At 29.9% G+C, this 25,926-nt stretch overlaps 1 protein-coding gene across 2 annotated transcripts in view; it reads left to right on the forward strand.

Annotated features, from left to right (window-relative positions):
- LOC145249442 (glutamate receptor ionotropic, kainate 2-like) overlaps nt 1-25,926 on the forward strand; it is a 1,370,511-nt gene that overhangs the window by 1,106,111 nt on the left and 238,474 nt on the right. For both annotated transcript variants that reach the window (XM_080110999.1, XM_080111000.1), the window contains one exon: nt 4,406-4,510. In XM_080110999.1, coding sequence (XP_079967125.1) covers nt 4,406-4,510 — 105 coding nt within the window. The remainder of the gene's footprint in view (nt 1-4,405; nt 4,511-25,926) is intronic.

Genomic DNA, 25,926 nt, shown 5'->3' on the forward strand with positions numbered 1-25,926 from the left:
CGAAATATTTTAGAAAAAGAGAAAGAAACATTCAATGTGAGAGAAGAATAAATAAATAGGCAGTAAATAAATAGAAAAGAAAGAAAGAAAGAAGATTGTGGGAGAAATGGGAAAAGAAAGAAAAGTTAGAAATGAATAGTAACAGAAAAAACTAAAGAAAGAATGCTACAGAATAAAATAAAACCAAGAATTATGAAATAATAAAAAAAGAAAAGAAAAAACTGAAGAATGGAAGAACAAAAGAAGAAAATGGAGAAAAAAGCAAAAATAATAGAAAGATGCGAAGCAAAAGAAGAAAAAATGGGGTAATTATACAGAAAGAAAGAAACAGAAAAACGATCGAAAGATAGACGGAAAATAAAAGAGAGAATATTTTAAAAATAAGAGCATATCAAATAAAATTGAGAAAAAAAAAACTCATGACTAAATACAGGAAGCGTAAAGAGAAATATTAGAACATACCAGATAAAATTGAATCAATGAATAAATTTGCGAACGACAAAGCAATTTCGCCTGCAAAAGGGTCGTCGAAAACTTAATCAGGAACGAAATATAAAAAAGGTTTCACAGAAAATGGCGTCGTATACTTTTATTATTTTCCTACCCTCTGATTGGCCAATCGTAAAAAAGGGCGCGTCGAGAACAAACATGATTGAACCGAAATGAATAACAACCGCCGTGAAGGACAGCGTTTCCGTGAAAAGTTAGAAAGGGTAATTGAAAAATGAAATCGGTTACATTGTACTCGTACTCTCTCTCTCTCTCTCTTTTTCTCTCTCTCTCTCTCTCTCTCTATCTATCTATCTCTCTATCTATCTACTTAGCATTTAATCGTTTTTCTGCTATTTTGTGATCTTTTACCGTTTGAATAGTTACCCAGACAAAAGCTAGTTGACGGTTTGTTGTTGTTGACTTATTTGTCTCAAACAGGCCTTTCAAAATAAATTAATACAAACGCCTATATCTAAACTAAAAGCTACGAATGTATGCGTGTATGTTCACGTGCTTGTCGCCAACCTCCTTAGTCATCCATTTACATCTGACTAGGTCAAACCTCGCTTAACTTCGGTGATCTAAAGAGGAACGGATGCATCAAAGTGATTACGCAAATGATACGATAATAGCAAATATTGGTATCATCATGTTGACACACCGGTTCTCGTTAGATCACCGAAGTTAAGCGACACTGTATTTAGTCAGTTTTAGATGGGTGACCCTTTAGAAAATTCCAAGCTCTGTCTGCAGTAAATCAGTAAACAGTCACGTCAAAATTAATAGATCTGTTCATATCTAAACAAAAATTGAAATTGATGTCTGTATATACGTTCACATGACTATCAGCAATTAGAACAAATACGTGCATTGTCACGTTGAATCGCCTGTTCTCGTTAGATTACCGAAGTTCAGAGACTCAGGGGTTAATCTGTTGCAAATAGATGACCATTTAGGAATATCGAGCGATTCATGTTAAAGGTCACAAAATGGGCGTGTCACAATGAATTAATATATTGGCTCATCTTTTTTATGGAGATCTCTCCAGACAAGATATGAAGCTACTTGATAGAAGGAGCTAAAAATAGCACTCCAAGGTAAAACGTAACCAAGGGTTATATATATATATATATATATATATATATATATATATTGTCAAATATAATATATATAATATAATAAATAGATATAATGATATATTCTAACTCGAAAGACAGCAATTCTTCCCCTTTTGTCTGAAATACTGCTTATGGAATGTGAGGCCTAAAGAATAAAAAAAGTGTGAGTTACAAGACTGTTGAAAACAAACCGATTACTTTCTACTCTCCCATTTTTAAGTGCATCTTCTCCAATTCGAGATTCTATATGGAATTCCAAACGGACTCATTTACTTAATCTACGGAGGTAAATTGTTCTTTTTCTGTCAGCCACGACCGGATAGAAGTCTTAAATAAATTTTGATTATATTCTTAGTTATTATTGTCTACATTAGTTATTGAACCTTTAACCTCCAGAATACTGTCATTTAGCACTGATTGTTGCTTAGAACTGTTAGATATTGGGAGGAACCCCCGGGAAGAAAAAATCATTCGATAGGTTGCACACATGCAAATGAATTCAATCTAAAGAATTCTGGACTTTCCGCCATTGTCTAACGGAATGTATAATTTGACCCGGAAATATGTGAGAGGATATCGGTTAAATGTTGAAACAGTAGAAAATCTTAAAAATTTCAATAGGAAAAGGATGTTTTTATAAATTATATTGTCACAAAGAAAAAGTCAGTCGGTCGGAGAGAGCGAGGATGTGTCACTATTTCGGCACCACCCGACATTCAACACCACCACGCATCCCATTTCACGCACTTTTCAGAAACGTCAAAACACAAAATAATAACCCAAAGCTGATTTGTCGATGTGAAATAAAAACAATATATTTTTTGTAGATCAACCGTGTTGTGATTTTTACTTTGCTGTCAGTGTGTGCATATAATTTTACAAGTGACAAAGTAGATGTTAATATTTATATAGACTGGACAAACGTATTGTAAACATCCGGCCACAGCCAATACGTAACACATCTTTATCTGTTGCACTCCTGGCGAAAGTTACCATGCTGCCGAAGGTAAACCCAGGTCTAATTTTTATTCTCTCAAAACAACAACTACTTAGAATTGGTGTATGTACGTGTACTGGACTATCGGTTAAATGAAAGTAAACGGCGAAATCATCCGTTCTCGATTAACCATTGAAGTTAAGCATCGTTGAGCTAAGTCAGATTTAAATCGATGACTGTTTGGGAATACGAGGGGTTGTATAAGGGAAGCCCGCTACACCTCTCTGAAAAAAAAACTGCAAAATCCTAATTTCATTAAGAAAACATTGATAGACATGCAACTGTGGATTACGTGTGAATATAATGTTCCCTATAAACTTATTCTTTAAAGAAGAAAGTCAGCTCAACTCGTTCATGGTGAATGGTACACCGCGAAACCGGCGTACATTAAGGGATTTTGTTTCATTTCTCCGCAATGGATTAAGATGTGAGCTTAGTGGTCAATTTTAGTGTAATGACACAAATGCCTTGAGTTCGAATTTTTTTTCTTATGGTAACCGCTCCAGGCAAGGCGTGAAACCAATTAATGTAATAAACTAACAAGTACGAAAGATGGTTATCGTAAAGGCATGAGATAATTATTGACCTTAATCTTGAAATGACCCAGGCTATTGGTAGGTGGAAAACAACCAGTAAGAAACTTTACGAAAATAAAAAAACACAAGAATCGAAATCTGAATAGTCCAAGCAACACAAAATGATAATCATGTCATAAAACAAGTTTTGAGTTATTGATCCCTGACAACGCCGGATTTCTCATCTTTTTTATTTTTTACTCTTTTTCATCCAAAACGAGGCATATTACCACTTGAAATATAAGGGGCTATTACTTAGGATCACGTCTAACAAGGGAATATGGCAAGTTCAGCAGCGAGATATTTGTTCACATTACATTTAAACTTCTGCAAGTTTGTAAAGTCTGGAAAGCAGGAAGCAGGTAGGAAATTTCAAAGCCTAGTAGTCTGCGGAAATAAACTATTCAGGTTAAAACGACCTCAATATTGAAGAGGCGGGATATGGCTACTTGTCGGCTTGGTCGCGAATATGTATATCGACGAGGCACAAGTGTTATGAGTTCATCAGAGCACATTCTGTTAAAGTACTTGTGAAAGATGCATTGGGATGTGACACTGTGGCGATGGGACAGAGGTTAGGGTTTGGCCGACAGTGTTTTTCTTTTATTACATTTTCACTCCAAACAGGCATATTGCCACTTTGATGTAGGGGGATATTATCAGGGACATAAGCTACAGGGTACTATGTAGGGAGTCGGGCAGAAAGATGTCGGTTCAGGTTACACTTGAACTTCTGCATGTCAGTACAGTTGGGGAAGTAGGGACTCGGAAGGGAATTCCAGAGTGTAGCGGTTCTGGGAAAGAAACTACTGGAGTAGAATGCTTTCTTACATCTAGGGATCTCTACCGTGAAGGGGTGGGATTTAGCTGCTTGTCGGGTATATCGGGGGTATTTACGTCGAGGGGGCACAAGTGCTTGCAGTTCGTCGGAGCATTCACCGTTAAAGTACTTTTAGAACAGGCAGAGGGATGCAATATTTCGTCAATGGAATAGAGGCTGTGTGGGATCTTTACTCTAGTAAAACTAAACTAAAGAATAATTTGATTTTTCTGATTATTTCTTGTGTAATAAAATAATTAGAAACGAATCGTAGATATAACCCTCAGTCGATATAATCGAACCTTGATCTAAGCATAACTCTCGTAAAAAATTGCTGAACTCATCTACGATGCTCGATAAAATGATATTGATCGGATACTTTTTTATTGTTTTCTTTTAACAGGTAAATATTGAAGGTCTGACTGGCAGAATACGCTATGACGACCGTGGTTTAAGAACAGACATTGATTTGGACATATTAGAGCTCTCAAAGATCGGGTTTGATAAGGTAAGTATGGCTCGAGTTCAGATTTTGGCACGAAATAAATTGTGTTAATATAAAAATATCTTTTAATAAATTCTGATAAATAATACTTTTGGGCAAAGATCACAGTGTAGTATATGTCCTGATTCTACACTTAAGTTAATGTGTTCTTAGTCAATGTAGGGGAAACCATTTTATACTAAGACCATTTTTATTTTTGCCTACTTCCAGAGTGTCCCTTTTGGAGAAGCTGGTTTTCCCCCACATTCAAAACGACCTTGTGTCACATTTTCTCTCGTGTAGAAGCCAATATATAGCAATAATGATTAAAAGTTAGATATAAAATGTGTTTTATTCTTTTATATCATTAAACAGTTTCATATTATGTTGCATATTTAAAATTCGTTGCGACAATGCTATATATATATATATATATATATATATATATATATATTTAGTTAGTTAGTCATAAAATATATACGGGGATTAAGCTACACTGAATATTCCGCGTTTCATCCACTCTAGGACACTTCAGACTTATGCGCATAAGCTTGAAGAGTCCTAGAGTGGATGAAACGCGGAATATTCAGTGTAGCTTAATCCCCATATATATTTTATACTAACTAACTAGCTCTACCTACGTATTGAGCACTTTTGAAGTAAATACTTAAAGTTTACGCATAAATTTATACTTTTGTATTTTAATTTTATGCGAGTAAATGAAGTAGTTATATATGTATATATATATATATATATATATATATATATATATATATATATATATCAAGCTCAACTGGATGCCCGGTTTGATCTTCATCTTTAAGAGTGAAATCTCCACTTCTGAATTTCGCAAACCATCTTCTGCAAGTTCTTTCATTCACACATTCCTTTCCATAAACTGAGTGAATATTTCTAGCTGCTTCGGCTGCTGAGTTTCCTTTCTTGAACTCATAAAGTATTATATGCCTCAAAGTAGAGTTGTAATCAAGCAAATTTAAATGTTATCGTTCTGTAATGAAAAAAAAAATGTAATCAGTGAAAAGCATCGTTCAATTTAAAAACAAAGGTAAAAGTATGGACAGAACTTATGGGATGACCTGAGATTATATATATATGTGTGTGTGTGTGTGTGTGTGTAATCTGGTTTATTACAATGCATCTATGTTTCAGCAATCTAGCACTTCATTGGAGTCGAGAAATACTAGTGAAATACATTCGCATAATAAAAGAAATAAAAACGACAATCGGACACGAATACAAACTCCTCACAAAACACTAACACAGACGACAACAATAACATATATATATATAATATTCAAGAGCATTAAATACAAAAACATTGAACTCAAAAACCAATATTTTGTCCAAATCGCTTTTACATACATAAAATTATTATAAGTGAATTTATAAAAATATTTAAAAAAATAAAGAAGGCGAATTAATCTACGTTTTGACGATGTTAATCAGACCCTCAAAGGTTCCATAGTATCGAATTTCACTTTTAATAGAGTATATACTATGATTATCATTCAGTTGTACTTACGGTTCGAAGAAAATTTGTGAAATTAAATCCGAATGGTTAAAGATATTACGCCTTAAAAAATCGTGTACATCCTGAATAGAATTATCGTTAGACGACTTAATCAGAGAAGAGAGTAGTTTCGAAAACTGTTGAGCGTGTCAATCATTTGATATTGTTTCGTTTTATTACTCCAGTAAAATTAATTATATTTTAGTCTAATAAATGAAAAAAATGTCAATCATTTAATATTGTTTCGTTTTATTACTCCAGTAAAATTAATTATATTTTAGTCAAATAAATGAAAAAAAATGTCAATCATTTAATATTGTTTCGTTTTATTACTCCAGTCAAATTAATTATATTTTAGTCAAATAAATGAAAAAAAAAATGTCAGTCATTTGATAGTGTTTCGTTTTATTACTCCAGTAAAATTAATTATATTTTAGTCAAATAAATGAAAAAAAATGTCAATCATTTAACATTGTTTCGTTTTATTACTCCAGTCAAATTAATTATATTTTAGTCAAATAAATGAAAAAAATGTCAATCATTTTATATTGTTTCGTTTTATTACTCCAGTCAAATTAATTATATTTTAGTCAAATAAATGAAAAAAATGTCAATCATTTAATATTGTTTCGTTTTATTACTCCAGTTTAATTAATTATATTTTAGTCAAATAAATGAAAAAAAAAATGTCAGTCATTTGATATTGTTTCGTTTTATTACTCCAGTCAAATTAATTATATTTTAGTCAAATAAATGAAAATAATGTCAATCGTTTGATATTGTTTCGTTTTATTACTCCAGTTTAATTAATTATATTTTAGTCAAATAAATGAAAAAAAATGTCAATCATTTGATATTGTTTCGTTTTATTACTCCAGTCAAATTAATTATATTTTAGTCAAATAAATGAAAAAAATGTCAATCATTTAATATTGTTTCGTTTTATTACTCCAGTCAAATTAATTATATTTTAGTCAAATAAATGAAAAAAAAATGTCAATCATTTGATATTGTTTCGTTTTATTACTCCAGTCAAATTAATTATATTTTAGTCAAATAAATGAAAAAAATGTCAATCATTTAATATTGTTTCGTTTTATTACTCCAGTCAAATTAATTATATTTTAGTCAAATAAATGAAAAAAAATATCAATCATTTGATATTGTTTCGTTTTATTACTCCAGTAAAATTAATTATATTTTAGTCAAATAAATGAAAAAAATGTCAATCATTTAATATTGTTTCGTTTTATTACTCCAGTCAAATTAATTATATTTTAGTCAAATAAATGAAAAAAAAATGTCAATCATTTGATATTGTTTCGTTTTATTACTCCAGTCAAATTAATTATATTTTAGTCAAATAAATGAAAAAAAAATGTCAATCATTTGATATTGTTTCGTTTTATTACTCCAGTCAAATTAATTATATTTTAGTCAAATAAATGAAAAAAATGTCAATCATTTAATATTGTTTCGTTTTATTACTCCAGTCAAATTAATTATATTTTAGTCAAATAAATGAAAAAAAAATGTCAATCATTTGATATTGTTTCGTTTTATTACTCCAGTCAAATTAATTATATTTTAGTCAAATAAATGAAAAAAAAATGTCAATCATTTGATATTGTTTCGTTCTATTACTCCAGTTTAATTAATTATATTTTAGTCAAATAAATGAAAAAAAATGTCAATCATTTGATATTGTTTCGTTCTATTACTCCAGTTTAATTAATTATATTTTAGTCAAATAAATGAAAAAAGAATGTCAATCATTTGATATTGTTTCGTTTTATTACTCCAGTCAAATTAATTATATTTTAGTCAAATAAATGAAAAAAATGTCAATCATTTGATATTGTTTCGTTTTATTACTCCAGTCAAATTAATTATATTTTAGTCAAATAAATGAAAAAAAAATGTCAATCATTTGATATTGTTTCGTTTTATTACTCCAGTCAAATTAATTATATTTTAGTCAAATAAATGAAAAAAAATGTCAATCATTTGATATTGTTTCGTTTTATTACTCCAGTCAAATTAATTATATTTTAGTCAAATAAATGAAAAAAAATGTCAATCATTTGATATTGTTTCGTTTTATTACTCCAGTCAAAGTAATTATATTTTAGTCAAATAAATGAAAAAAATGTCAGTCATTTGATATTGTTTCGTTTTATTACTCCAGTCAAATTAATTATATTTTAGTCAAATAAATGAAAAAAATGTCAATCATTTATTATTGTTTCGTTTTATTACTCCAGTCAAATTAATTATATTTTAGTCAAATAAATCAAAAAAAATGTCAATCATTTGATATTGTTTCGTTTTATTACTCCAGTAAAATTAATTATATTTTAGTCAAATAAATGAAAAAAATGTCAATCATTTGATATTGTTTCGTTTTATTACTCCAGTCAAATTAATTATATTTTAGTCAAATAAATGAAAAAAAAATGTCAATCATTTGATATTGTTTCGTTTTATTACTCCAGTCAAATTAATTATATTTTAGTTAAATAAATGAAAAAAATGTCAGTCATTTGATATTGTTTCGTTTTATTACTCCAGTCAAATTAATTATATTTTAGTCAAATAAATGAAAAAAAAATGTCAATCATTTGATATTGTTTCGTTTTATTACTCCAGTCAAATTAATTATATTTTAGTCAAATAAATGAAAAAAAATGTCAATCGTTTGATATTGTTTCGTTCTATTACTCCAGTCAAATTAATTATATTTTAGTCAAATAAATGAAAAAAAATGTCAATCATTTGATATTGTTTCGTTTTATTACTCCAGTCAAAGTAATTATATTTTAGTCAAATAAATGAAAAAAATGTCAGTCATTTGATATTGTTTCGTTTTATTACTCCAGTCAAATTAATTATATTTTAGTCAAATAAATGAAAAAAATGTCAATCATTTAATATTGTTTCGTTTTATTACGCCAGTCAAATTAATTATATTTTAGTCAAATAAATCAAAAAAAATGTCAATCATTTGATATTGTTTCGTTTTATTACTCCAGTCAAATTAATTATATTTTAGTCAAATAAATGAAAAAAATGTCAATCATTTAATATTGTTTCGTTTTATTACTCCAGTCAAATTAATTATATTTTAGTCAAATAAATGAAAAAAAAATGTCAATCATTTGATATTGTTTCGTTTTATTACTCCAGTCAAATTAATTATATTTTAGTCAAATAAATGAAAAAAAAATGTCAATCATTTAATATTGTTTCGTTTTATTACTCCAGTCAAATTAATTATATTTTAGTCAAATAAATGAAAAAAAATGTCAATCATTTGATATTGTTTCGTTTTATTACTCTAGTCAAATTAATTATATTTTAGTCAAATAAATGAAAAAAAATGTCAATCATTTGATATTGTTTCGTTTTATTACTCCAGTCAAAGTAATTATATTTTAGTCAAATAAATGAAAAAAATGTCAGTCATTTGATATTGTTTCGTTTTATTACTCCAGTCAAATTAATTATATTTTAGTCAAATAAATGAAAAAAATGTCAATCATTTAATATTGTTTCGTTTTATTACGCCAGTCAAATTAATTATATTTTAGTCAAATAAATCAAAAAAAATGTCAATCATTTGATATTGTTTCGTTTTATTACTCCAGTAAAATTAATTATATTTTAGTCAAATAAATGAAAAAAATGTCAATCATTTGATATTGTTTCGTTTTATTACTCCAGTCAAATTAATTATATTTTAGTCAAATAAATGAAAAAAAAATGTCAATCATTTGATATTGTTTCGTTTTATTACTCCAGTCAAATTAATTATATTTTAGTTAAATAAATGAAAAAAAATGTCAATCATTTGATATTGTTTCGTTTTATTACTCCAGTCAAATTAATTATATTTTAGTCAAATAAATGAAAAAAAAAATGTCAATCATTTGATATTGTTTCGTTTTATTACTCCAGTCAAATTAATTATATTTTAGTTAAATAAATGAAAAAAAATGTCAATCATTTGATATTGTTTCGTTTTATTACTCCAGTCAAAGTAATTATATTTTAGTCAAATAAATGAAAAAAAAAATGTCAATCATTTGATATTGTTTCGTTTTATTACTCCAGTCAAATTAATTATATTTTAGTCAAATAAATGAAAAAAAATGTCAATCATTTGATATTGTTTCGTTCTATTACTCCAGTTTAATTAATTATATTGTAGTCAAATAAATGAAAAAAAAATGTCAATCATTTGATATTGTTTCGTTCTATTACTCCAGTTTAATTAATTATATTTTAGTCAAATAAATGAAAAAAAATGTCAATCATTTGATATTGTTTCGTTTTATTACTCCAGTAAAATTAATTATATTTTAGTCAAATAAATGAAAAAAAAATGTCAATCGTTTGATATTGTTTCGTTCTATTACTCCAGTCAAATTAATTATATTTTAGTCAAATAAATGAAAAAAATGTCAATCATTTGATATTGTTTCGTTTTATTACTCCAGTCAAATTAATTATATTTTAGTCAAATAAATAAAAAAAAAAATGTCAATCATTTGATATTGTTTAGTTTTATTACTCCAGTCAAATTAGTTATATTTTAATCAAATAAATGAAAAAAAAAATGATAAGCTAAAAATTTTCATATGACTTCTTTAGGCACTTAGAAATAACATATCAGAAGTCCCCGTCGATCCACCTTGAGTTTCGTCCGCCATCTTGAAAAATGACCGTCGTCAAATTTCAGTTTTTTTGCTATTTACGCGAAAACGGTTAATTTTATGAAAATGGCTATTAAGTGCATTATTATATCTCATAAAATTCTCTACAAAAAGTGTTCTATGCATTTTTTATCTACAAGTGATAGTTTGATAGATATAACATACTTTTGTGAGTGCACTATTTAATATTGGTACTCTTTTCCACACCGGCCATGAGTTAGAGTATGTAGGCGAGTTTTTTAATGTAGTATCCTCTTGAGGCCTAATCCATAAATATCTCTCTTCTCTGTCATATGTTTTATTTCTTGAAAAAGTATGGTCACTGTGATCTTCTTGACGATTTCATTGGACGCTCCATTGCAGTAGAGGTAGATTGTAAAACACTTAATTCATCTCTACTTAAATCACTTGTATCTTCATAATCTCATTTTGTTTCTCATCTTCTCATTTATGGTTCGTTATTTGCTGGTTATCCTCAACAGATTCTTCAAAAACTTCTGTGTCATCGTCATCTGTATCACATGGAGGGATCTTGAATTCATCCATTATTTCTTCCTCGGATTTGATAGAGTTTGAGCAGGAAACCCCTCGACAACCGATACATATAATGGAACAGTTTAAGCCCCTTTCACGCAGCTACACATCCTTATGCAATTCTCCGTGCATGTGCGCGATATTAAGTGAAGTAATTTCTCAGGTGCGAGTCGTAGATCTGTTGTAACGGGAACCACTCCCTTCGGGTTTTTTTTCATCCACACTCTTCTGAGGGTAAAGGATTGCTCTGCCAAATTTGCTGATACACACGAAGAAAATGTTTTGACGTTGGAGGGAATCTTTCAAGTCTTACTTGTTTTGTACAACGTACTGTTGTTCTCCTATAGCACTTCCATCGAAATGAATTAAGCCCTAATTCTTCTTCAAGACCTCCATATAGGATAATAAGTAACTTTCTCCCTGCATCAATCACTGACTTCTGTGTTGATGTCATTTTATTGAATATATCTGCATGCTTCCTTAATCCTTTTCTCTTATATAAAAGTCTCCGAGTAGTTTATGCTTTCCTTGCCAGAATAAAGAAGAAACTGCGTCACACCTAAGGAAAAGGATTTAATCTTTTAGTGATCAATGCAAGATTGTACATCACATGAATTGCAGTGTCTTGCAGGCACTTTTCCACGACTAGGTGTAAGGAAAGTAATATTTCGGTTTTCTGGTTTCAGTGCAGCCATAGGTATAAAACGTTAACATCTCTAACAACAAAAAAAACGTTGCTAACAGAACTTACACTCTCATATATTGCTGTTTGTATTATCAATAAATCTACATCATCAGTTGCTTGTTTCACTGAGATATCATTTTCAACTTCTTAATCCACAAAACTCTTCAACTTTAATATACATTTCACAAGAAGCTGGCGTACCAAAAATATACCGATTCAATACACTATTGTTTATCCCTCGCCCATGTGTCAATCCGTCTTATGTCTTCATGGTGCTCATTAGCGTTTGTTCTTTAGTAAGATCTGACCATAGACCAGCCCAGTTCTTGTTTGAGCACCTCTTTGTAAGAAATCCTTTTTCTTTAAACTTGGAAAAATGTCCCTCGGGAATATACGGATTTAAATCATGCATATCTTACAAGAATAGGTGAGATGTTTTTTCCATAAACTAAATTACCAACTGCATGAAAGTAAGGCATAAACTCTTGAACACAAAATTGGTGCAATTCCCAATTTCCAAATCTTTCAGCCTCTATGTAGAGTAAACATTAAAATCATCATCTGAAAATAATGTATCCAAATCTTTGCTGTTTTACCTCTTGTGGCAACTTTTTTCACATGCATGTTAAATTCCTTTTACAGTGATAGGTGATTCCTTTACAAATCTTGCAGTCAAATTTTTATTTTGGGGCCACTGCAGCATAATCTCAAGTTTATCCTCTAAATGAATTTTGTTAACAGATGTGCTCAAACAATTCTAGCAAAGCTTTTTAGAATAAAACTCATCAAAATTGCGACAAGCTTGGCCATAAAAGTTCACATTATAAAAACAAAAGCAAATCAAAAACTAGAAGTGAACATGCAAGACCCAACGTTCACTATAATCAAAATATTTAGTAAAACACTATAATTACAATATTTTATAATACATTTACGTACTTGAAAGAGCCTTAAGAAACCGATTTTACAGAAAACACGAAAGTCAACTCGCACTGGGACCCAAAATAAAATTATTTTAACTAGTGAATTTCAACATTACAATTAAATTATTGAATGCTTTCTTACTAAAAATATTCCGAGAATTTATTTGGGACGGGCTATTATACTTGTTTCGGTAGACTTAAGTGCATAAACTGTTCCCACACTTCTTTTAATCAACTACCGGTCATGATATATCCAATAGAGCCCATAAATAATATTAAGGTATGGAAGCCACTGAGTCGCAAGAAAACATTATCTAAAATGAAACTATTTATCAGTAGAAGATAATATTTTGCCTTCCAATCTAGTAACACAGGTCAAACTAAATATTCGCCTTTCTACATGAGTCAGCTGCAAAATGTAAATATTTATTGCATCAGAAGTTGTCTTTAAATTAAGGGGAAGAAGCGAATGGAAGTTGTACCAAACTCCTAATTATTATTGACAGCATAAATCTTTTCCAGTGCGGAATATCCTCACACTTCATCCACTTTCCACTTATCCATAGCAGATGACAAGAAGATGTCGCAATATTTTCACTATGAAATGATGAAGGTTTCTTCAGATTTTCAATTTCAAAGCCTTTCAGGTCACTTCCACTATGACTCATGAAAGGTTTCACTGCTATAAAATTTCTTTTGCAAACGGCATTTTTCTTAATCTTTCAATTATTTCAGGTTTGATCATTGAACCTTCTGGTGTTACACATGCAATGCTTCTCATGCATTGAAATGTGGGAAATCCATCTAGTGTGTGCATATCAGAATCTGCATTGTCAAAAGCAAACTGCATGAAACTATCAGACAAAATAGTACGAGGAGTAGATTTAATGCAAGAAGTTTCAAACATAGGTGATTCATTATAGCCAATTGAGAGGCCCATTTTATGTAAAATATTCACGAGGAGTTTGGATCCCAATTTCCTGTGTACGTAAACAACTATTTCGAGTAGAATAGGCGAAACAAATCCCCTTGGACGCACGGCTTGTAGCGCTGAATGAGCTATATCAGGGCATACGCTGTGTTTGCTGTCAACATCTTCCTTTCCTCCTTTTTTTAATTAATTCATGAAACAAAACATGAAGAGAATCGGGTATCTTGTTTTCAACATCACTTAATATTCCTTCTGGAAAAGGATAATTGCAGGGGTCGTATACCTTTCACTTGATATCCTCTTTAATAATTGCTGCTGCAATTCTAACAATTCCCAGTCGCTCTTCTTCCCCACTTTGCAATCTTTCATTACACCATGAATTAGATAGCAATTTATCTGCTGCTTTGCGAAGAACATACTATTTGTGTCTTTTTGTGGAGAGTGGTTATGATTACATCACTTCCGTACTTTGTAATTTGGTTTTCAGATAGCTTGCACTGATATTGCACGATTGGTTATGGTGCATTACATCAAGCAATTCCTGCAAAGTAAATTGATAGTCATCACTGTCTTCCATATATGAACAAACTTTCTCGATGACAGTTACAATATCTACATCATCAGGTCGACCACGTTTGCCTGATGCATTTAAGTGCTGATTTTTCTATAAAAAAAAAACTTGGCACTACGTGATCTATGGTATCTTGCTTCTTCTGCAACCAAACACTGGACATCAACTATAATTGCCTTACGTTTTCGTCTCAGCCATCATTACGATCATTATCCAATACTTTTGTTTCCAAAGTCTAAGAGCATCACACTATTAACTACCTGCTGTCTATGAAGCGTTTTTCCCCTTTCTGCTTTTTCACAGTACACTTCAAAATAAAATATACACTTTTTCTTGAAATCAAAATCAGTTTTTATAGATATTAATTTCTGTTTAATAGGTGACCTTTTTACCTCTTGGTCAGTTGTCTTTTTTTCTATTAGCATCTGTAATACCCTTTGTCTTTTCTGCATTTTACATGCACTTGAACAGCTGATAAATGGATGGATGGAATACTGTTGCCATATCTGGGCAGGAGCTGCTAAAACAGTCTATCCTGCCTTGACAGAGTACAAAATAGACTTCGTGGCTTAGTGGGGGATGCCCTTTTTTCTACCCTGCAACCGCTCTCCCACAGAAGAGATGTTGCGAGCCTATCCTTGTTTTATCTTTATTTCCATGGCAGGTGCTCGTCTGAACTCCAATCTCTGGTCCCCCCTCGCCAATCTTTCACGAAAAACACCCGTCTAGCTGAATCCACTGTGAAAAATTTCCCCCACTCTATATCTGTGCCTAAATCAAAACGCGGATTCCATGAACAAGGCTTCTTTCTTAGAACTGCACCCCTGTGGAACTCTGTTCCGTCTGCCTGCTTCCCACCGGACTACAACTTGGATGTGTTCAAGTCCAACGTTAACAAATTCCTAATGAACCGCCCCCTAAGTAAACACTTCATCAAATCTCCACACTAACGTAATGTACTTGCAATAACCCTTATCTCTGAGTGGCTTCCGGGCCTTGATAAGTGGTGATCACTGTGTAAAAAAAAATTAACCCACTTTTGTTATTTATCATTTCCTCTTTTCTAACTTGCTTCAACAAGTATCGACATGCCTTTCTTTACGCAGACATTTTCATCTTTAATTTATCGTTCTTCACAAAGTAGGCATAATTCATTTTGATCCGTGGTTCTTTCCATTTTAAAGTATCATTACATTCCGAAATTTAAAAAAGTAAATTAAACGTTCTAGAAAAATACTATAAAGCTAAAACAAAAAATAAGATGTCAGAGATATCGAACCTATAGGGAGTGACTAAAATCACGTCGGCATTAGCACAGTATTGAATATGGTTAAACAAAATGTGAATATCTTTAAAATGATCAGTCGGCGAAAATATGCATAGAGCATGTTTTTTAGAAAATTCAATTTCGAATATAATTTGTTCAAACTGTTTGCTAATAAGATCAACCGTTTTCACGGAAATGGCGAAAAACTTAAATTTGGCGGCCATTTTCCAAGATGGCGGACGAAGCTCAAGGTGGATCGATGGAGACTTTTGATATGTTATTTCTAAGTGCCTAAAATAAGTCATGTGCAAATTTTCGGCTTGTTATAAATTTTTCATTTATATTTTTCTAATTTGACTGGACTATATTTCTTTTCTCTTTTTCTTATTTTCTGGGTTTTTTTTATTTATTCATAATTCTATCATATTAAATTGGCAGTGTCATTTTGTTTCTTATGAATCGACTGAATTTAAAATCTAAATTATTACCAATACACACACACACACATATATATATATATATATATATATATATATATATATATATATATATATATTCAAGCAAGTATTATTAAATGCAACGGAGACACTTTGCTTTATGATTCTATTTAGTAATTTTTCGATTTTTCGTATAATCTTTTTTGTATCAAAATCAAAAATATTAATAAAAGTTCCATAATTGTTGCTGTCATGAGGGCTTTCGATTCATCTACGAATCATCATCAGGTGTTGAAGTAAAACGTCTGAAGGAGCGAAAATGAGAATTAAAAGTGAAAACTAAAATATGCAGTAAACGGCGATAAGTTAAAATATATAATGAAAAGTCGATTAAAAATTCGAGTATTAAAATCAGCAAGTTTGTGGACACCGGTAACAAAGTCCGCCACATATGAACTACGCAAGACATTTTAGAACGTTACTGCTTTTCTCGAATGCAATATCATTTATAGAGGGTTGAAGGGTTCTAGTATATGACGCTTCAATATGTGTGTGTGTGTGTGTGTGTGTGTGTGTGTGTGTGTGTGTGTGTGTGTGTGTGTGTGTGTGTGTGTGTGTACATATACGTATATATATACTTCTAATATGGCGTCCTCTTCTTTGTTACAATGACAAGCTAAAAGAATTTTAAGCGTTATGGTATTGCTTTGAGCTCCTGCAGAATTGGGGATCGCGGCAAATGGAGGAAAATGTGTTTTCTGAAGACTATAGAATTTGAAAAGAACCGCCATCGTCATAGGAACGCCTTCGTGTAAATTTTCCAAGCAAAGCGTCAGCAAAATTCACCAAACAGTGATCTGCCAAACAATAATTGTGTGTGTCACTGTGGGTTCAAAGCACGAAGCAAACTGGGTTAGTTGTCGACATTTTGAACCAAGAAATATATGCAAGTGTACCATCTGCTAGAAAGTGTACAAGACACTTGCTGGATTGAAAGCAAACATGCGATGTCATAGAACTTAGGAATTGTTGAAATTATTTGCTGAACCCTCATCCATCATTTTCGATGAGAGAATTCACCATACGCTTCTTACACGCACATAATATGTATATCTGTTCATCTAATATATAAACGGCTATATGTCTGTCTGTCTCCATATTTTCAAACTCTATCTCTTCCGAAACTAAAAGCCGCAGAGCGGCGCTAGAGGTCTTCAATGATTGGATTTTTACAAACCGTTCTTTCATGGGTCTTTAGCCAGTGAAAATAGTTTTTAATGGGTTAACAATGAGTCATAATTGAAAAAATTGTTATACATTTTGTACATTGAACTTAGTTTATTCCTAATTTTTAATTTTTAATCAGTTCATATGTATGTCATGTTGGTACAGTGGTAACGTCACCAGCTTTGAATGCTACAGTTTTGTTTTCGGTTCTAGCTGATGGCACCCAAATACTTTTTTTTTACTTGTGAAATCACGATTCTAAAATAATATTTACGAAATCTGGGTAAAATAAAAAATATCATATTAAAACGTATTTTACACCCGGGTAAAGCCGACCCCCCCCCCCAAACAGAAATGTTTTATTAGCTAAATCTTGTAGAACTATTACTAAAAAAAATATTACGAAAACCTCAGAAAATATAGAGAGGATTTTTTTCATAAATCATTAAAATAACAGTTTTTATTCACATACAATCGTTTCTGCTTATCTCAGTCACTTGCATCTTTAAGAGATATAGAAGTGTCTCTTCAATATAATTTGTATTTTGCTCTGTATGTCATGAAAATATTTAATATATATTTATATATCCTGTTCTGTATGTCATAAAGATGCATGTGATTTAAGTAAGCCGAAACAATTGTATGCAAATAAAGTATTTTTAATGAAGTATGAAAAATTATCCCTTGTATATGCTTAGGTTTCCATAATGATATATATATTTCTCTTTTTCTTTCTTTATCTTTTTATCACTCTCTTTCTATTTCTCATATATATGTGTGTGTATGTGCGTATACTCATACGAACATACATATCGAACATTGTCTTGTATGTGCGTATACTCATACAAACATACATAACGAATTATGAACATTGTCTTCTATATTGCTGAGATTTCCGTAAAATTAAATGCTAGTTGAACACGATTGGACTATTAGATATATTAATGAATATGAGATCCGTTATAAAATATTAAATAAATATTAAATTGCAGGATAGAAATAGCACAGATATGCATGTACAAAATAAATTTTACCTTAGGATAACAGCATATAAAAAAAGTAATACATAACAGCATATAAAAAATCAAGTAATAAATAATAATGAAAAAGGTTATAATAATGACTATAATTATAATAATTAATAAAATAAAATTAAATAAATGAACATTAACTACGATGTAGGTAAACATATCTGAGCACTTCTAGATTAAATATAACAATTATATTACAAAAGTTTACATTCCAAATTACTGATTTTGCGCTACGAAACAGGTGCTGTCAAGAATTGTGGATGTCACCGTTAAAAGAATAAATTGTAAGATGATCAACATCTTGAAATTTGGAATATAGACTTTTGTCATTTAATTGTTCTCTATCTATCTCTCTATCTATCTCTCCCTCTCTCTCTCTCTCTATCTCTCTCTCTCTCTCTCTGTATATATATATATATATATATATATATATATATATATATATAAAAGTGAACGTGTCTGTGTAACTGTGTATCTGTGTGTCTGTGTACATTTCCCTACGCAATAACTCTGTCAATCTTTAGTCTACAGACTCGAAATTTGATATACAGGGTGCTGAGATTTGGGAAAATCGATGTTATCGGTTTTCGGTCAGAAATTTGATCTTTGAGAACTCTACCAAACTCCTCCGACAATTTAGGGTCTAAACACTTGAAATTTCTTCCGCTACTAGTAGTTGTGTTTAAATATTAAATTATTTTGCTTTTAAATTAACATTAAAACTAAAATATACGTTTGAGAAAAAATCTGAACATTTAAAATATGTTTTTACAATGAGTGGAGGGAAATAGCAATTCTATAGTTGAATATTTAGTGATTTATAAAGAATCAGAATCGGTAATTGTATCGGAAACGGGAAAAATATTGGAATCTGTCTATGACTAGTATATATAATCTTAAATTTACAACTGACATTGCTGAACATTACGCTTGATTTCACACGTCTAAATCTGGCCTAATATAATTTAAAGGAGCAGGTAGCCATTCTGATTACAAACTATAATTCTCATCTTAAAGTAGAGCTTTTTAAAATATTTCAACGTGAAAAGAAACAAAATTTGAAATGTTATAATCGGGGAAAAACATTACTAATTTTTCATTTGTCATAATGATTGATTCATCGTGAAGAAGAAAAAGAAAATCGTTTGAGGTCATTACTGCTCTCGGAATCGAATGCGCATGCGTGAACGTTCGTGACGCTCCGAAGAGATGCCGTCGGCCATTTTGTCTCAGTGTAATCAATGACTGTCTGTTCTGTTCAATTAACGTCTTGTTAATCATTTGACCTTTATTTTATTTTTTGTTTAATGAAAAGAAAAACAGACGGAAAGAATAAGAAAATGATTTAATATGTAGTCACAAAACGTTTTGACATTGTCAGAAATAATTAAAAAGGGAAACTGTATCTAAATTGCGTTTAGATTGCAGTTGTTTTGTTTTGTTTTGTTTTTAATTTTTCAGGGTTCTTGAAATGAAAAGACGAGTGCATTTAAAAATGCTAGAAACCATTTTTGTTGAGTCCTTGAGACCTTCTCTTTGCAAACAAAAAACATCTTCTAGGACTTAATTTTATTTCTATGTGATTCTTTCCCAATTAATATTTTTTATTATACCTTTTTCTTCCCCCGCCATATTCCTGACAATCATAATTTTTCCTCGGTTTAGCTCTGTTGAGCGAGGAATGAAACCCGGTTAGATAACCCGTTTTCATTTTTTTTTTGTTTTTATTTTTTAAGATCCATTATGTTAATTGGTCTTTAGTCAGCCATTATAAAATTGTGTACCCCAAAAAGAATACTTAAATAATAATAATAATAAGAAGAAGAATATATATATATATATATATATATATATATATATATATATATATATATATATATTGAATAGCAGGTGTATATATTTAACGATTACGACAGTCCATATTGGGGCACATATATAACGTATAATGACTGTGATGACACTTCATATAGGAAGATATTTATATATATTGCAGTTGTTTTGATACATATTAAAGGAGAGGGAGATACTTCACTTATGATGATGGTTGGGAGGAAGGTTTTACACAAAGTTCGTTACAAGATGATGATAAACTTTTTCTGGTTGTGATGAATGACGACACGAGACAAACATTTACAAATTATTAATGGTGATTGCTTTATTCATCTGATCGACCGATCGATGACGTCAGCAATTCAGCTTGTATCTACATGGTCTAATCTTCTATTCTTCTCCTCTAAGGGGCTGCCACTCCAACTGACTATATATCATCAACTGGCCTACTAATAAACGGTCTGCAACAAAAATAGATCAGTTTTCATCAAACGGAAATGGAATCATTTCGTTTTTTCTAGGGCGACAGTTTTATCGTTTCCCCCTGTATTAAAGATCAATAAAATCATGCAGAAACATCTTGTTCTCTCTTTCTCTCCCTTCTTTTCCCCACCGATCGCTCTCTCTCTCTCTCACACACACACACATACACGTTCAATTTGTCTTCTCAGACTCTCTTTCTCTCTATCTCTCTTTCTGTCTCTTCCTATCTTTTTTTTAGTTCTCTTATTTTCTCTATCGTTCATTTTCTTTCTCTCGATTTCTCTCTCTCTCTTTCTCTCTCTCTCTCTCTCTCTCTCTCGTTTTCTCTCGTTCTATTACTCTCGTTTCCTATTTCTTTCACTTTAATTCTCTCGCCTTTTCTATATGTATATCTATCTCTATATATCTCTCATTTTGTCTCTCTCTCTTTCTTTCTTTCTTTCTAGATCTCTCTCAGCTTAGCGCGCTTTCCCTCTCTCTCTCTCTCTCTCTCTCTCTCTTTCTTTCTCTTCTCTTCTCTCTTTTCCTCTCTCTCTCTCTCTCTCTCGCTTGAAATTTGATATTTAGGCTATTCAGACACGTGGAAAACTTTTTAATCAGTTTTCATCTGGAAAAGGGGCTGCTAAGAAGTTAAAAATGAAAAATTGGTACTTTTAGGTTAGGGCTCATCGAATTTGTGTGTTTGTCAACTGTTCCACAACTGCGCATGCGCGAATCGTTCAGATGCCAGCTAATCGGTGGTTGATTTAATAGATATTTTGGTTTTCACATGTGAGCCCCCAATTGCGGACGTTTTAAAAGGAATGCCTCCTATTTTTTTATTTCATTCGGATGGATCAGGAAAGGATTACAAAATGCACTGATATAAGGATTGAATTTATGCTTTCATGACCTGAAACTTTCATCTTGTGCTTGTAGGTATTGACGGTGTGGGAGGCTAAGATAGCAACCCGATCATGGACGTGTTAAAAGCAGAAATAGTTCATGGAATTCTTCTATGTAGAAAAAATCTGAACAGATCAACATTCACCGGCGCCTGTTAAATATTTACGAAGTCGATTCAATTGATGTCAGCACAGTTATGAGATCAGTTTGACAATTTACGAGTGTACACAGAACTTTTACGAGGAGACATCAAAAGAAGCCGGTAAGAGTACATTGAGAATGGTAACGATAACGTAAAAAAAAAATATGGAGCACACAGGTCGCTTATTTTTATAGTACTACTTCCGTCTTCGATCCTCTTTAACGTTTTAATATTTTAGTTTAAAAATAGGAGGCCATATTTTTGGAACGACCAACGGATGTTTTTTTTCTTTTTATAAATATATATGATAGAAGAAACTGCACACGCTTACTCTTTTTTGACACTGATTTTTCATAATTAACAAAGTTGATTTTCTTTTTCCGTTTCTAGCGAAAGAATATATGGCTTCGAGAAATCAGGAAGGTTTGTCGTTTGCACATATGAATACGCGAAATTCTTTCTCCCTCGCCCCTGGAAACTGCTTTATTTCCCTATAGCTTTTTTAGTCTTTAGATAGATGCCGGACGATAAAGCCACAATGAGTTGTATCCCTTGAAAGGCGTCTCTACTACTGACGTTGGTTGATCACTGTAAGACCATAATTCGGCTTTATCAATGGCGATTTAAAAAAGCTTTTATTCCTTTGCACGTATTGACGCATAAATACAGTCAAGAGCACATCGATTATCGCCAAAAAGTGTATTGCCATACATGTATATGTATATATATATATAGATATATATAGAGAAAGATATATATAGATGTATTTAAAGGGGGTTAGAACAGTAGTCTAAAGGGTATATTGTATTTTAATGTGATAGTAAAATTACTAATTTAATTAACATACAAGGAAAATAAATTGCTCGTTGTCATGAAGATATATATTAAGATCGATAGGCAAATATCCTAGAGTTGCTTTAATATTAAGTAATGTGATTGATAATTTATAATTAAAATTAAAATTAAACATCTGTTTCATGAGAAAGAACACAACAAAGTCAACAATTGTACGATCGTTTCGGAAACGATGTTTTTATTGCGACAGATATTAAGTCATGAACAATAATTTTGATTTTATTTTTAATTATTGTCCATGACTAAAAACATCGTTTCAGAAAAGATCGTACAAATTATTGATTTTCTGGTGTTCTTTCATATGAAACAGATTTTTAATTTTAAATTCTAAACAGAATTTTAAATTATCTATCACATTACTAAATATATAAATAGATAGATACACACACACATATATAGATATAGATACATATATATACATAAATATATAGATGTATATATATACATATATAGATGCATATGTAGATATATATAGATGTATATATAGATATAAATATAGATGTATATATAAATATATATAGATGCATATATATATATGTATAGATATAGATGTATAGATATATATATATAGATGTATATATAGATATAAATATAGATGTATATATAAATATATATAGATGCATATATAGATATATAGATGTATATATAGGTATATATAGATGTATATATAGGTATATATAGATGTATATATAGATATATATAGATATATATAGATGTATATATAGATATATATATAGATATATATAGATGTATATATAGATATATATATATAGATGTATATATAGATATAGATATATAGATGTATATATAGATATATATAGATGTATATATAGATATATATAGATGTATATATAGATATATATAGATGTATATATAGATATAGATATATATATAGATGTATATATAGATATAGATATATATATAGATATATATATAGATGGATAAATATAGATATATATATACATGTATATATAGATATATATATAGATATAGAGATATATATATACATGTATATATAGATATATATATATAAATGTATATATAGATATAGATATATATATATACAATTATATATAGATATAAATATATATATATGTATAGATATATATATATAGATGTATATATAGATATATATATACATGTATATATATATGGTAGTTAATGAAAAAAGAAAGATAGTATAATCAATCGTTTAAGTGGAGACTTACTTGGATACAACAAAGGTCAACAAAATGCTATAGATATACATCCATTACATAATGAAAATACACTATATTACGGTAATAAATAATAATTAAAATATCACAAGAACCACTTTTAGCTTCACTGAACAGCCTTGATAATCTATTTCCCTCCTAACCATATTATCCCTTGACGTTGCATTCTTATCATGTTAGTTAACACCTTCTCCACTCTTTTTATTACAAGTATTATGCTTCGAAATGCTATGACATAAAGAGTCCAAACTTACCCAGCACCTCCTAAATCAATGTGTACTCTGATGAATAAATAAATATATATATATATAGTTTTTAAACCGATATTTTCCTTTCTTATTTACTCTTTATATATATATATATATATATATATATATATATATATATATATATATATATATATATAGCACATCGCTTATCGCCAATATTTTTTTATTTTTATATCTTCTTGAATATTTTAAACTTAATCATTTTTTAAATTTTAATTTCTGAAATATAATTATTACTTACATATAATGTTTACATAATTTACACGAAGTATATATATATATATATATATATATATATGTAGATATAATGATATATATTAAATGTATGTAGATAGATATTATATGTATGTGTATATTATATTATGTTCATGTACATTATATGAATATATATATATATTATGTTTATAATTATATATATATCACATGCACGTATATATTATATATATGTATATTTATCTATATGTATATAATGTAAGTATATATTTATTATGATATGAATTAGTAATTATATATATATATTTACTTGAAGTCTTTTAAACTTAATCTTTTATTTATCCTTAATTTCTATATAAATATAATGTTTATATTATATACACATAATAATATGCATATATATTACGTATATGATATGTACCCACTATATATTATTAACTATATATTTCTTATTATATATTGAATATATTTACTTTATATTATATGTTTTCATTTATTATATAATATAAAATAGTATATGTAATAAATAAATATTATATATACATCATATATAAGTTATATTTATATATTTATTTTATGTTTAATAGTCCTTATAAGTAACGGCATTGTGTTATGGCTTAAGATGTCTGCTCCTTCCTTTTGGAAATCATTTGTATATATATATATATATATATATATATATATATAAATAAAAAAATCTTGTATGATTTTCATGTCTTTGCTTGGTCAATAAAAAACACCGAATGAAAATAACTCTAGCAAACAAATACTGGGTACCAAAACAAAGCGGACGTTCGCCGGTAGTCGAATGGAAAATAGTAAGAGAAGCAAACGCATGTGGAGACCTAGACGATCCATTTAGATTATGCCTTCACGAAAATTTGCTATCCTATACTTTAAAGAAACCCAACATCCATTAAACTGTAGGAGAGAAATAGTGAATAACTGTGTTCGCAGAATAAACTTTACTCTAGGATAGCGATACAAAACAACTTTAAAATTTACAATAATAATAGAAAATAAATAAAATAAACATACATAGATTTATATATCTATAATATAAATCTGTGTGTGTGTGGTGACGAATAGGCTAATATATGGTTGACTATTTTAAAAAACTGATTGCATATAATGATAGAAGATGCATCAAGACACAGGAATGCGTATGTTTGATCTGGCAGAACAGTGGTTCATTAAAATTGTGGGGTCTGCGTTCGCGCCTGTCCATAAAGTATGGAAATAAAAAATTTAAAACTTAAAAAACGTTTACAAGTGTTTTTGATATAGATGTACATAAGAATAATTTAATAAGTATGTTTTATTTTAAATAGGGATGGTATTATAAAATTGTGGGGTCTGCGTTCGCGCCTGGCCTCCATAGAATGGAAATAGGCACAAACTTTAATAAAGACTTTTCATATCTATCTGCGTAAGTATACTTTGATAATTATGTTTCAGTTTGAAGTAATATAGTATTATAAAATTATGGGGTGTTTATTCGCACCTGACCTCCATAGAATGGAAATATGTCACAAAGTTTAACAAGGTGTTTTAATATAGATCCACAGAATGTTGTGATAAGTGTTTCAGTGTGAACAGGCATGGTGTAATAAATTATAGGGTGTATCTATTTTATTGTTTCTTTTATCATATTTTGCTTTGGTTTTGATACACCCAAATTCGAAGCTATCTCT

This window comes from Euprymna scolopes, chromosome 28 (genome assembly GCF_053919585.1).
Source record: "Euprymna scolopes isolate OS-2025 chromosome 28, ASM5391958v1, whole genome shotgun sequence".
Lineage (NCBI taxonomy): Eukaryota > Metazoa > Mollusca > Cephalopoda > Sepiida > Sepiolidae > Euprymna > Euprymna scolopes.